Source organism: Chlamydotis macqueenii, chromosome 1, assembly GCF_036417535.1.
Source record: "Chlamydotis macqueenii isolate bChlMac1 chromosome 1, bChlMac1.mat, whole genome shotgun sequence".
Taxonomy (NCBI): Eukaryota; Metazoa; Chordata; class Aves; order Otidiformes; family Otididae; genus Chlamydotis; species Chlamydotis macqueenii.
In genome coordinates this window covers 53,661,344-53,673,736 of record NC_141556.1, presented here as the reverse complement: position 1 = coordinate 53,673,736, position 12,393 = coordinate 53,661,344, and the positions used below count along the sequence as shown (strand labels likewise).

General features: G+C 49.0%; 1 protein-coding gene across 2 annotated transcripts; it reads right to left on the bottom strand.

The window, feature by feature from the left end:
• Positions 1-5,104: 5,104 nt before the first annotated feature.
• Positions 5,105-11,574, bottom strand: LOC104481653 (retinoic acid-induced protein 3). Of its 2 annotated transcripts, XM_086751456.1 has the most exons (4): positions 11,425-11,574; positions 8,177-9,147; positions 7,155-7,207; positions 5,105-6,466 (listed from the first exon to the last, which is right to left on the bottom strand). In XM_086751456.1, exons 2-4 carry the CDS (start codon positions 9,099-9,101, stop codon positions 6,374-6,376), a joined length of 1,071 nt encoding a protein of 356 aa, XP_086607582.1. In that variant the 5' UTR covers positions 9,102-9,147; positions 11,425-11,574; the 3' UTR covers positions 5,105-6,373. The 2 variants fall into 2 exon arrangements, with proteins under 2 accessions (XP_086607582.1, XP_086607588.1); XM_086751462.1 differs by lacking the exon at positions 7,155-7,207.
• Positions 11,575-12,393: the final 819 nt, after the last annotated feature.

Sequence of the window (12,393 nt, the reverse complement as noted above, 5' to 3'; positions counted from 1 at the left end):
GAGAGAATCCCACACAGGACAGTGCTGGGTGCAGAAGGGTGAATGTGCTGCAGGTAGGGAGAGGGGTCAAGACAAGTCCCAGGTACACAGGGAGCAGAGTGGATGGAGTGGGGCAAGGACCCCCAGCAGAAACTCTCTCAGCCACTGTCCTGCATTGCTCAGTGCAGAGGGAAAGACAACCTTGAGGCTCAGAGGGCCGAATCTCTGTGTTGAGTGGCCCAGTAAGAACCATAGAATCATAGAATAGTTTAGGATGGGAGAGACCTTTAAAGGTCATCTAGTCCAACGCCCTGCAAAGGGCAGGGACATTTCCAACCAGATCAGGTTGCTCAGAGCCACATCCAACCTGGCCTTGAATGTTTCCAGGGATGGGGCATCTCCCACCTCTCTGGGCAACCTGTTCTAGTGTTCCACCATTCTCACTGTAAAAAATTTCTTCTTTAAGTAAGGGCACAGATTCATGGAGCACAGCTGGTCAGCAGCATCTTGCTAACCTCAGCCTGGGTGGAGTGATACAGACCAGCTGCTACCCACGGTCTGTGCTTGCTGCTACAGAGGCACACCTCCTCTTTGCATTCAGAGCCCCCAGAAAGCAGTCAAATGCCAGCAGAGACCCTTGGACTTCCTTCCCCAGGGCTCCCTGATGAGAGAGGCAGCTGCCACTGCAGCCCTCAGCTCATGAGTGGCTTTGGGTGCTGTTTCTGGCTCCTGCCAGAAACCACCTGCCTTAGAGACAGGACCTCGGGACTGTTCAGTCCCTTCTATTTATAACCACAGAAGCTCCTCCAGGGCAAAGGGAGTAACTGGTGCTGGGAGAAATGAACCTGAAGAAGGAATTGCCCAGCGGTGCACGCTCATGACAACGTACGTCAACCACATACCAGGCTGCATGAGTAAGGGTGAAGTCAGCAAGGTGAGGGGAGTGGTTATTCCCCTTTATTTAGCACTTGTGAGGCCATATCTGGAGTACTATGTCCAGTTTGGGTCTCTCAATGCAACAGAGCTTGATCAAGCAGAACAACTCTGGCAGGGGAGCCACTGAGACAGTTAGGGGCTGCTTGGGGCATGTGACCAAGAGGAAAGACTGAGTGACCTACTCAGCCATGAGAAGAAACTGTAAGGGGGATCCAGTTGCTCTTGTCTATTAAGTAAATAGATGCTAAAGAGCAGATGGTACCAGACTTTTCCTAAAGGTACACAGTGAAAGGGTAAGGGGTGACAGGTAAGTTGCAACAAGGGAAATTCTGATTAGACTCAAGTTTAAAAAAAAATCCCAAAGAGAGTGATCATACACCAGCACAGGGGCCCTGAGAAGCTGTGGGATCTCCACCTTTGAAGATCTTCAAAGCTTACATGGACAAGGCCCTGACAACCTCGTCTAGCTCTGAGGTGCACCCTGTTCAGGGCAGAAGCTGGACTAAACTTCTCCAAGTCATCTGACCAAAACCTTTGTGTGACTCTGTAATTCTGCCAAAATTACTGAAATGCAGGAAAGAGCTGGAAATTAGGAGGAATCTTGTGGCTTCTCAGAACCACCAGCTCCCTACACATGACCTACACACTGGCAGCTTTTAGATCTCATGTTTGTATTTAAGACACTGCAAAGCCAGTCCCTCCCTGGGGAGTGTGCGTGTTGAAGAGAACAGTGTAAGCTAAGCAACCCACCTGGCCAGGTTGAAATGTAGGGGTGTTGATGCTCCTCTGGGTGTTGGTCCCCTCTAGGTGCTGCTCACAGGCTGCAGTGCAGCCACTTGGAGTGGCTGAAGGAGACTGCTCCCAGCTGTTCACCTTGCCTGTAGCTGGGGCCTGGAAAATGAGAGGTGTTTTTGCTCTTCAGCTGCCTCTGTTTCTGGTCCAGTGGAATGCAATACACTGAAACCTACAGTGCAGGGTTTGTGTGGGAGAAGGTGACTGCTGTCATTGTGGACTAGACACACCATCTGTACCATCAGCCCTGCTGCAGGGATGATCACCGTTGGCCAAGGAGCACCATGCACACTTGGGCCAACAGTTGCCACAACTGAGATGTGTCCCCGTGATTCTTTTCCTTGGGGAGCAGATGTGATTAAAGTGATCCCTCAGCCCCGCGAGCCTGCAGAAAGTGGGTGCATGAGGCTGTGCCAGCCTCCCCACCAGCCTTGGTTAGTCAGGCACAGCCTGAGTCACCATTTGACATCACTTTGTGTTGAATCCGGAAACAGGGAGGAGACAGATGGCAGCAGAGGGGATGTCTGAGGGAGGGAACAAAGGTGGCTGCCAGTGACCCATCACTTATATGGAGCAGGCCAGACGGGATGCAGCTTTTCAGCACTCACTTCAGAAAAGGCTGAGGGGTGCAAGTGGTGCCCTGTGCTTACAAGGGGCTTACAAGACTATGTGGGTTCCCCATCCCATGTAGCTGCCTCCTGGCACCCCAGGAGACCAGTGCTTGCTTTCTTGGTCCATGGTCAGCCTGGCAGGCAGGGGAGCTGGGCATGCTTCCCAACACCTCTGCTTCTAGAGCCTGAAGGAGCATGCAACCTAACCGCAGCGCCACTGGCTGGCAGCGTGCTCTTCTCTGCCTACAACCAGTCTCCAGAATCTCCTGCCCCAGCTAAGGGAGGGGGACTCATTTACCACGCCTGTGACACAGCAAGAGCTACAGGGCTTATGGGGAGAGGGTGGATCCTTCCCTGTACTGGTTTTGGCTGGGATAGAGTTAAACACTCTAGTGCCCCACTAGCTGCCAAAGGGGAAGCTTTTTTTTTGGAAAACAGGGGAGTATTTGGGAGGTGAACCTAGAAAGGTCCTTCCCTGTCCCAGGCCCTGGCACCACTGGCCTGGGGCTGTGTCTCAAGGGTTACAGCACCCTCTGTGCCCACACCTGGCTGGGCACATGGAGCCCTACAGCCCTGGCAAGCCCACGGGATGGTGACTCTGAAGGTCCTGGGTTTGAACAGTGCCTCTGCCCTTTTCCCATGACATCTCTGACCTGAAGTTCAGCTGAATTTATCCTCCCTCCCGATAATCCTGGCTACTTGCACAATCCCAGTGTGCTCCATGCCAACCCTTCTCCAGTGTGTACATTTCTGGCACTCTGGTCTCCTTGAACAGGGAGAGGTGAGACGAGAAACCAGAGGGCTCTGTAGGCAGCAGACCTGCAGCCTCCATCACCAAAGGAGCCCTTTGCAGGGGAGAGGGTGGGCATGGGCTTTCTGGGTTTACTGGCCTTACAGTGGGCGGATTTTAAGAAAAAACAGCACAAAGATCAGGCAATATCATGCCTCTTTCACCCACTTGTTCCTTTCAGATCTGGCCTGTTTGGCCCCACCAGTTTAGAATTTCCCCGGGATCTGTATGCGTGTGACTAAATGGTGGACTGGTTTGGTTTAACCTCAGTTTTAAGGAAAGAGGAAATCGCTGCTTTCCCAAAAGCCTCTCCTGAGGTGTGAGAAACCTGCAGAGTGACACCACCCCTTTCCCACCAGCGCCAAGTTCCACAGAAGTTTGTATTTAATTTGGCATTTAAATCAGCCCTCACCCAAAGCTGCCTTAATATTGAACAAGTGCAAAATAACTCTGGGCAGATAAGTATTTGTGTCATTACAGAGATTTAAAAAAAACCACTCTAAAAGGCGCTGTAAATCCATGGAAGGAGATTTTCACTCCCTGTCAAGCAGCATGCACAATAACAACGAAGTAATCAAGAAAATCACTGTGCCCTGCGTCAACGGGAGTGCACCTGGTGTCCTCATCTCTCCTAGTTCTGCTGCCTCTGGGGCCAAGGTGCATTTGGGAGGCACTATCTGGTCTGTGGCAGTCAGTGAAAGAGTTGCTAAGTGTCTGGGATGTGGAAACACACACGGTAAGAGCACACTTTGCTCCTATTTCTCCTGTTAGCCTGTCCCTCTGCTTCACCAGACCCCATTGAAGCAGAGAGCTGGCTCTGTTTTATTTCACATTTGGCTCCTCCTGGGACATATTCTAGCTACATTTAAGCCATCAATGGTACCACATCAACTTGGAAATCTAATTTCTTGAAAATGTGGTACTGTTTCAAGCACACCCCTCCTACCTCCAGTCTGCAAGTCAACAACTTGTATCATGGCTTCACATACTCCCTTCCCAATCTGCTCCCCAATGTTACACTAGTATCCTTGAGTTTTCGTTCCCTTTCTCTGTGTTACACATGTGGAATTGTGTAGGTGGAGGGGAGAGGAGGAGCGGAGAGTAAGTATCGTTTCCACCTTAAATTCACTATAAAAAGGCTAGATGTCCTGTGACGTTTTTTCAAACCAACTCCTAGAACAGCTCTTTCTCATGGCAAGGGATTCAGAAGAGCCAAATTCGGAAGACCCACTGTTGCCTTTCAGTGCTGGTAGGCAGAGTGGGGAAGGCCCAGCCTGGCATATTCTAAGACAGCACTGTGCCTGACGAAGTGGTTTCCTTGCCAGGAGCATATAGATATGTGGTAGCATAACATACCACGTAAAAAACTCATGGGAGAGGAAGCCTTTAAAATAGGAGATTACAGCCTTATACCATGAGGAGGTTTAAAAAATATTATTATCATCATCACCACCATCATCATCAACATCATTATTTTGCTTTGATATTGTTTCTGCTTTCAAATAAAAATATCATATGTGTTCAGGACAACAGAAAGATATGTTTTTACAAGCTGAATTGAATACCTACAAGGTCCTTTCCTATTCTTGATTGTGCAAGTACCTAGCAAGACACAGGTGAATAAATACAAGAATATAGATGCAGCGGACACAGACACATGCAGTGATGAAAATATCATATCCTTCCTCCTGCATTAGCTTGCTGTGGCTTGAGTTTATATTTCTTAATTTCTTAAGCACTTCTAACATTGAATCAGCTTGCTTTATTCAAGAAAAGTAGCATGGAGAAGCTACTAACCCTCTTCTGCACCCTCAAGCAGCTGATCTCTGATTCACAATGACAGTTTCAAAGAAGCCAGCATCTATTTACCATTCCCCCCCTCGCCCAAGCTGCCATCTCCCAGGTGGCCCACTCCAATCCATGGAGAGGTGTTGCTGCCACCCCACCAGCCGTTAGACAAGTTGCACCCTCGAGGAAGAACATGTGTCTCTTGTAGTCAGGCTGTTTGAATTTTTATTAATTAAATATTCCATATACAAAGTACTAAATAAATATACAGCTGTGTCAGACACCAGTGCACCATACACACCCACTTGGAGACCTCTGTGTGTTTATGTGCGAAATATCATGGAAAAGCTGTTTACCAAACGCAAAGCAGGCTACAGAATGGTCCAGCTTTGCAGAGTCATTGCTCCATTTCCAGGGTACAGTCCACACAGCACACACGCATACGCTCACGCTCACTCACTCCTGGGAAGAAGGGTGTCATCCTCCATAACTTGGCTGCTTGGGAAATGTTCATGTTAATGCCACAGAGACACTCGGGAGGAAGCAAAGCCCCAAGGCACATGGGGTTGAATCCCACAAGGGTATTGCAAGTGGCTTCATGGAAGAGGTTTTATCTGCAGGTATCCACAGCCTGGGGTGTCAGTGGTGGGGAGGGAGAGTTTGTGGGGCTGGGCAGGCACCCTGGGGAGCTCAGCTGGGGCACATACGTGGTCAGGAGTCAGAGCTAGAGCTCGGAGGCTGATGCTAGAGTGCAAATCAGAAAATGTGTCAAGGTAAATAGGTGTAGATGTTTTTATATTTTTAAATTTTCTTTCCCCTCTCCACCGTGGTCTCTAGGTGAGGGGGAATGAGTTGGAAGTGAACATGAAAAAGAAAAAAGGAATACTCTCTCTCTGTCTCTTGTCCACTGATCTCTGGAGGAGAGCCAGGCAGGGCTGGGAGTAGGCACAAAAGTGACGAAGGATAGACAAGAGTGTCCTCCATAGTACCTGAGATGTGTCCATGAGTGGGCAGGAGTGGGGATATGTAGGGCTGATGATCCTGCTCCTGCCTCTTCTCCCATCAGACGTGGGGCGTGGGCATCCCTGATGCTGATCAAAACGAGTCCTGGCTGGGGCAGAGCCCGTCGCAGACCTGGCTGGTGATCTTCCTGCTGCTCTAGCCCTACAGCATTCCTGCTGAAAATAGGCCAGGACAGGCTTCCCAGCACGTTCCTCTGTCAGAAGAGATGAGCTCCATCCCACGGAGACAAAGAGTAAGCAGTGACAGGATGGCCAGAGCAGTGTCTGAAAGTTGTGTTTGAGGAATGAGATGGAGCTACAAGGGTGCCTGTGTAATGAAAAGAGGAGCACTCTCCTCTTTTGCCAGTGTGCATTGACTCTGTCTTTTCTGCAGGATCAACTCAATCCTCAACACTTGGCCCATTCTGAGTGCCTCCACTGACAGGCGCTTAGTCTCTCTGCTTGCCTCGGAGCTGCTACATGGGGCCTTTCCCACCAGTGTAGTCATGGTATGGGCTTGTCCGGGCCTTGGGCCGAGGGATGGAGAAATCATTTGGGGGTTCGATGGTCTAGAAAGGAAGCAAGAAAATCTTTACCTTTCAAAACTGGAGAGAAGTGACAGAATAGGGCTTAAAAAAAAAAAAAACAAAAACAAAACAGGAGAGGGAGAAATAAAGCTGAACGTTTCCTGAGTGTGTGATCTATGTGGCTGTGGAAAGCGATCCTGGCAGAACAAATTAGTAACGGAGACATGTCATGGGGGACATGTAGGGACATGATGTGAGCTACTAGACCTGGCTAGGCTATGGTCTGAAGGAGGACTGGTGAATGGACATGGGGGCACGCAGACTGCCTACTCCGGATCTGCACTGCAGCTGTGACTGCTGGTGGGAATACATTCAGGGCATGGGCTGGGGAAAGGAGCATGATCTCCTGAGGAAAGGGAACAGTCTGCTGCAGGAACCGTGCTCAAAGAGAGGACTTCTTATGAGACGTCAGATCCAGAAGTGTTGAAAACCACACCTCAGACTTTGCCTTGGGGCCCTCTTGCCTCCCTGTGTTCCTAGACATGTCACATCTCCCTCCCCCCAACCATAGGTTCTTTGTCATGGTATCCCCCAGCCCCATGTGAAGCACCTGCCTGCCTCCACAAAGCCTGCTCTAGGTTCACATCTTTGCCCCTTCTCTTTCCCTTCTCTTCAGCGTATGAACAATAGCCTACATGTGGTGAAACGGGTGAATGGGCTGTGAACTTACCTTCATCTGAAAGTGAGAAGTGTATGGGGAGTAGCTGAGGTCTCCTGTGTCTCCTGAGTCATAAGACAAGAGGGAGGGAAAGTTAGTGAGTTAGCATTACAGGGTAGCTTGGAAACACCACATCAAAGGGCCTGTGGCTATGTTAGCAGCTGCTTTTAGACTGGTCAAACTATGCAATATGCAGGCAGGAATGAGTTAAAATCCATAGATGGGTGACTTATTAAATATTTCCTTATGAAAGCAGGAATGAATGGTATTGTAAATAACAGGACATAGGCGGCCTTGGAGTTTAGACACCTCCTGTTGCCTCACAATCACTGTCATCACCAGCCAAATCCCTCCCACCTGCATGACAAGACCCTCTCTGCGGTATTCGCTGGGAGAGTACAGCCTTTCTCAGCTATTCTTTTACAAACCTGGAGGTCTGACTCTAGGGGACAAACGTGATCTCAGTAGCAGATCCACAGGGAGTGCAGTCACATCTCCTACTCACAGATTTGGGAAGCCTCAACTGATAAAACATTTTGCTTTGTCGAAGCAGGCATGAGACTCATACAAAAAAAAGTAATACCTCCTTGCCTCTGTTTTGGATGATGGGTTCGTTTTCAAATGGATAATGGGAAACAGATCAGAATTGGAATAAATAATACCTAGAGAGATCTGAAGAGCTGGAACACTGCTAAGAGACAAACAAAAAACTCCACGATTTTTACATGGACTTCCCAGACAGAACTGAATCATAAAGGGTTATGTCTCAGTCCTGACACGCAGTAAGTCTCCTACTCAATCACTCCTCCTACCCATCTTTGGCTTTTGCAAAGGACCTTACTTTTTTTCCCTCTTGTCTGGAGATTCATTTTTACTTGCATTTCTGAAGTTTCATCAGTCTGAAAGTTTTTCCTACCTCTAAATTATCCATCATCTTCAAATCTTTTCTTGTAGCCCTCCTATCCCATTTAGCTCATGAATGGTGCATGTGTGCTTAGGGCTGGGGGACAATGGAGTCATTCACTTCATCATACCTTGCACAATTTCATCTTGGGCGTAGGCCTGGTTTTCCACTCCGGTTGTCTGCTTTATGCACTTGGGTTGGCAGAGTTCATTTTCTGGAGGGTAGTCCCCCAGTTTCAGAGGGGCAGTGAGGAAACAAATTTCAGGGATGATATACATGATCAGGAAGATCCATCCATTGGACACTAGAGCAATGGCCACGACAGGATCATCCCAGCTAGGTTTGTTTAAAACCATGTTGCCTTTGGTGAGCATAGTGATCCACACTACCCAAATGGCAATAGAGAACAGGATAGTGACAAAGATGTGCGCCCCATGCCTCTTCCAGCTTTTGTATGGCCCACTGAAGGTGAACATGGAAACCAAGAAGGTCAGAGCAATCAAGAAGAGCACATAGATCAAAAGCATGACGAAGTCCTTGTTGGTCTCCTCCTGAGACATACTCAGAAATTTGTCTTTCTGGTTTACTAGCATGGTGACTAAGTACTCAATGCTGATCACAACTTGTACCAGGGCAAAGGAAACAATAAGGAGCAGCAACACCAGCCAGGAGAACGGCTTTCTTCCTCTCACTAGTTTGTTGAGGTTGCAGGCATGGGTGAGGAGGCATGAGAAGCAGAGAGCAAAGATGACTCCAAAGAGGAAGAAGCGAGTGGGGCGAGTCCTGTCATTGAGTTTAATGATGAAGGCAAATGTGAGACCAAAAATGCCAAGCGTGCCTAAGAGAAAGAAGAAATAGACGGAGATCATGTGTCGCTTGCTGTTGTCTTGGACTTTACAGATGAGAAAGAAGAGCGAGCAGATGAGGAAAATGGTGACGAGGACACCGGCTGCAGCCAGCGACTCCAGGACAATCCCCCAGGCCTCCTTCGTGTCACAGAGCAGGTAATAATCAGCATTGATGCTGCCACAGCCTTGAGGAGGTGACGTCGTCATCTTCTTGCCTTCTTGAACAACCAACCTGTGAAATGTTTCCCCAAAGCTGTAGAAGAAAAGGCACAGGTTGTCATATCAACCACCTGGGTGCTGCCATCAGTGGGGAAGAAGAGGCAGGACAGACCTCAATCCCCACCTCACTGGGCAAGGACACCACAATCGTTAAGGACATGGGGCTGTGGGAGCAGAGTCATCCCCTTATTTGGCATCAGTTTTCTATCAAGGGCAAGTCAAGCCCCTTAGCAGGAGGCAATTCACCTTGCATGTCCTCTGCACCACGCCTGGGGTTGTGCAATGTCATAGGAGCATGGGGAGCAGGGAGAAGGTGAGGCACTTTCACAGGCATTAGCTTGGTGCCCTGCATCACAGAGACTGAGCTGGCTTGTCACTTTTGTGATACAAGAGCAGCTGTTAGTCATAATACAGTTTACACTCTTTTGACAAGTTCAAACAACATCAGTACCTTGTACCAGTGAAGTTCAGAGATGAGCAATGCAGAAGAGGAAACTCTTTACTCTGTTTATTTTCCCTCTATTACTGAAGGGATCTGAAAGATTCTTGGCTTTGGTTTATGGGCATGAATGAAGGGGAGCTTTAACTGCCTTCTACCCTGCAGGTAACTAACCTGGATGCCTCCAGCATAGGTCTTCTCACTCCAAATTAAATAGCAAATATAGGCCACCAACCACGAGCCCCAAACTCATATTCCTTCTTTTTTTTTTGTGGCAGCACGGCAATAAGAACTGTCTCAAAGACCTCGGTCCCCTCCCCTTGCACTGCCTTGCACTGGCTGGAGGCCTGACGTGTCAGAGCTAATGCTGTTCATTGCAGGAGAAGTAACCACCAAGTTACCGCTTGAGGAGTCCACAAGTCAAGGATGGACGAAGTCTCTAATGCACCCAGTGCATTGCTGCTGTCTCCTCATGAGGACAACCAGTCTGAGAAAGCCTGGTTTCAGCCTGTCTCACCAGGGGATAAAAGGGCTGTTTAGGTGAGCTTTGCCCATTGCAAAAGGGCGAATTAAGTTGCCTACTTCCTTGGGAGCCTGAGGCATGGGCAGAAACCACTGCACAAGGATGCTGGGCACTTCATGGCCCATTAGCAGGCACTGAGCGAGTTTAGGTCCCAGGGACCAGGTACTGCTTTCTAGCTACCGAATTGCTCAGTTAGGCTTGGGTGTCTAAAATGTATCAAAACAGCAGTTTAGATACAATATCAGCAAGAAATATGTGGGATTCTGGCATTAATGGTGACCCACATTGGAAAAGCAAGGGCTTTCTTTTCTGAGCTATAAAGAAAAACGTTCCCCTTGCAAAATTACGTGTTTAGTGCTTGCTATGCCATTTGACTTCATTTCCCCCCTCCATAAAAACACACTGCAGTTATGAGGCTGCTTCTAAAACCCTTCCCATAGAATTCAGGGAGAGGAGGTTGAATCTTCAATAAATAGAAGTTGCTTTAAACAAAGGATGAATGAAGGGAGAAAATATCACTGACTCACTCTCAGCCCCAGATATGCCTCAGTGTTATAAATGGTGGAGCATTTTTCCAGCTTTTAACCTCACTGTGTAAAAGGAGATGTGAAGCTCTTCAAAAAGCTGCCTACAATAAAATGCAAATTATGCAAATCTGCAGGAGCTCTGGACTGTCGTGAAGAGCATAGAATTGGTGAATTACACATGCAGTAGTTTTCACAAGTCACCATTCACAAAATTTTGAGGACTTAGGATCTCTTGCAAAAATAGATGAGAGTTATCTGGACATTTGTGAGTCATAAATAATGAACCCTTCTGAAAATGTGGAGAGAAAATGCTACAATTCTAACCACATAAATTTACTGTTGAACAGATAAACTTATCTATTTACAGCTCTGGCAGATACAGAATGGTGGCTGCTGTCGGGGCAGGTGGAGAGCCCAGAGAGCCAGCCTGAGACCCCAGGGTGGCACAGAGCACACCCATAGCTTTGAGTCCTTTTGGTCACTTCACTACTGCTGGGTCCACATCACAGCTCACCCCAAATCATGGTTCTCACTGTAGTGCTGAGTCTTTTCCTCTGGCCTAAGCCTCCCCCCTCACTCATACTTGTACATAAAATATACCCACCCAGCCACAAATTTCCAATCATTTCCCAGGAAAGTCTGCCGTAACTCCCCCAGCCCCAGCTGGCAATCCCATATTAGGGTGGGAAGCAGTCTCTGTAGGCCATGGCACCCCATGCCCGTGCTCTCCCACCCCTCAGAACCACCACCCTGCACACCATCCCGCCACAGCCGCAGAAAGCAGGTCCACCCTGGATCCTGTAGGACATTGCCTTGAATTACCTTTCTGAGTCCTGCCTGGAGAAGGCAATGGGGAGGCTCCGTCTAGAAAAGTCAACTTCCCAGTTGCACCAGTAACACCGTCACCTCCACTTCTCTTAACCCCAGCCAAGCAGCAGCCCCTCGCTCGCCTTCCTCGGGAGCTTTAATAACTGGAGGGCAGAGGAGGTGTGGCTGAGCACGCCTATTCCAGTTCCACCGCCTCTCCTCTCCGAAGGGACACGGCTACGAAAATACGGTCCCGGTGCCAGGAAATGAAGTCAGGCCTCCTGACGTCAGCGGGGCACTCACCCCCCCCATCCCCCCGGGTTGGGGTGGAGATGGAGCCGTTGAATGCTGCCCGGCTGAGCACCTGATAAGGTGCTCCTCTGTCTGACTCCTGGCACCCGTGGGTGGGGACCGTGGCTATGAATAGCAGTGCGTCCCCTCCCTGCCCCAAGCCTTTTGTCTCTTTTGCGTGCTTTTTTGCCAGATAACTGCTTGCAAAGTGGGAGACTTTGTGGAGGAGGTTTGTGGGGTGCAAGTGGTCCCACAGCACCTGGAGGGAGACTGGCTCCAAGCTCCAGGGACTATTTCCTCGGGGCTCTTGCTGGGTGCTGCCTCTGTGCGGGGGACGATTCTGCACTGGTCCCTTCCACCCGTGCCAGTGAGAGCCACAGGCTTCTTTCCCGAAAAGGGCAGTTTGCCTTTCCTGGTGTTTCACTCAGCCCAGCCCTGCTCTGCGAAGGCACAGTTCTGTCTGCTCCTGAGCACTGAGTCACTTTGTCCAAGTTGCTGGCCCAAGCGGTTAATGAATGAAGGCAATGACAAATTCCCCCTTGCTCTACATTGTGCCTCTGGCCTGACACACCTAGCAGCACAATCCCATCCAAAGCCCTGGTTATCTCCAACGTGTTCATGACTTCATCTATTATTTTCAATATCACTCACTGGTAGTATTTTATTATTCTAATTAAGGAATTGACATCAGAG

Excerpts from the sequence above, each read along its gene's own strand:
- LOC104481653 (XM_086751456.1), bottom strand. The coding sequence starts at position 9,101 with ATGACGACGTCACCTCCTCAAGGCTGTGGCAGCATCAATGCTGATTAT. Across the intron at positions 7,208-8,176 it reads CCAAGATGAAATTGTGCAAG|GAGACACAGGAGACCTCAGC; the intron begins GTATGATGAAGT and ends CTTATGACTCAG. Across the intron at positions 6,467-7,154 it reads CTTCTCACTTTCAGATGAAG|ACCATCGAACCCCCAAATGA; the intron begins GTAAGTTCACAG and ends CTTCCTTTCTAG.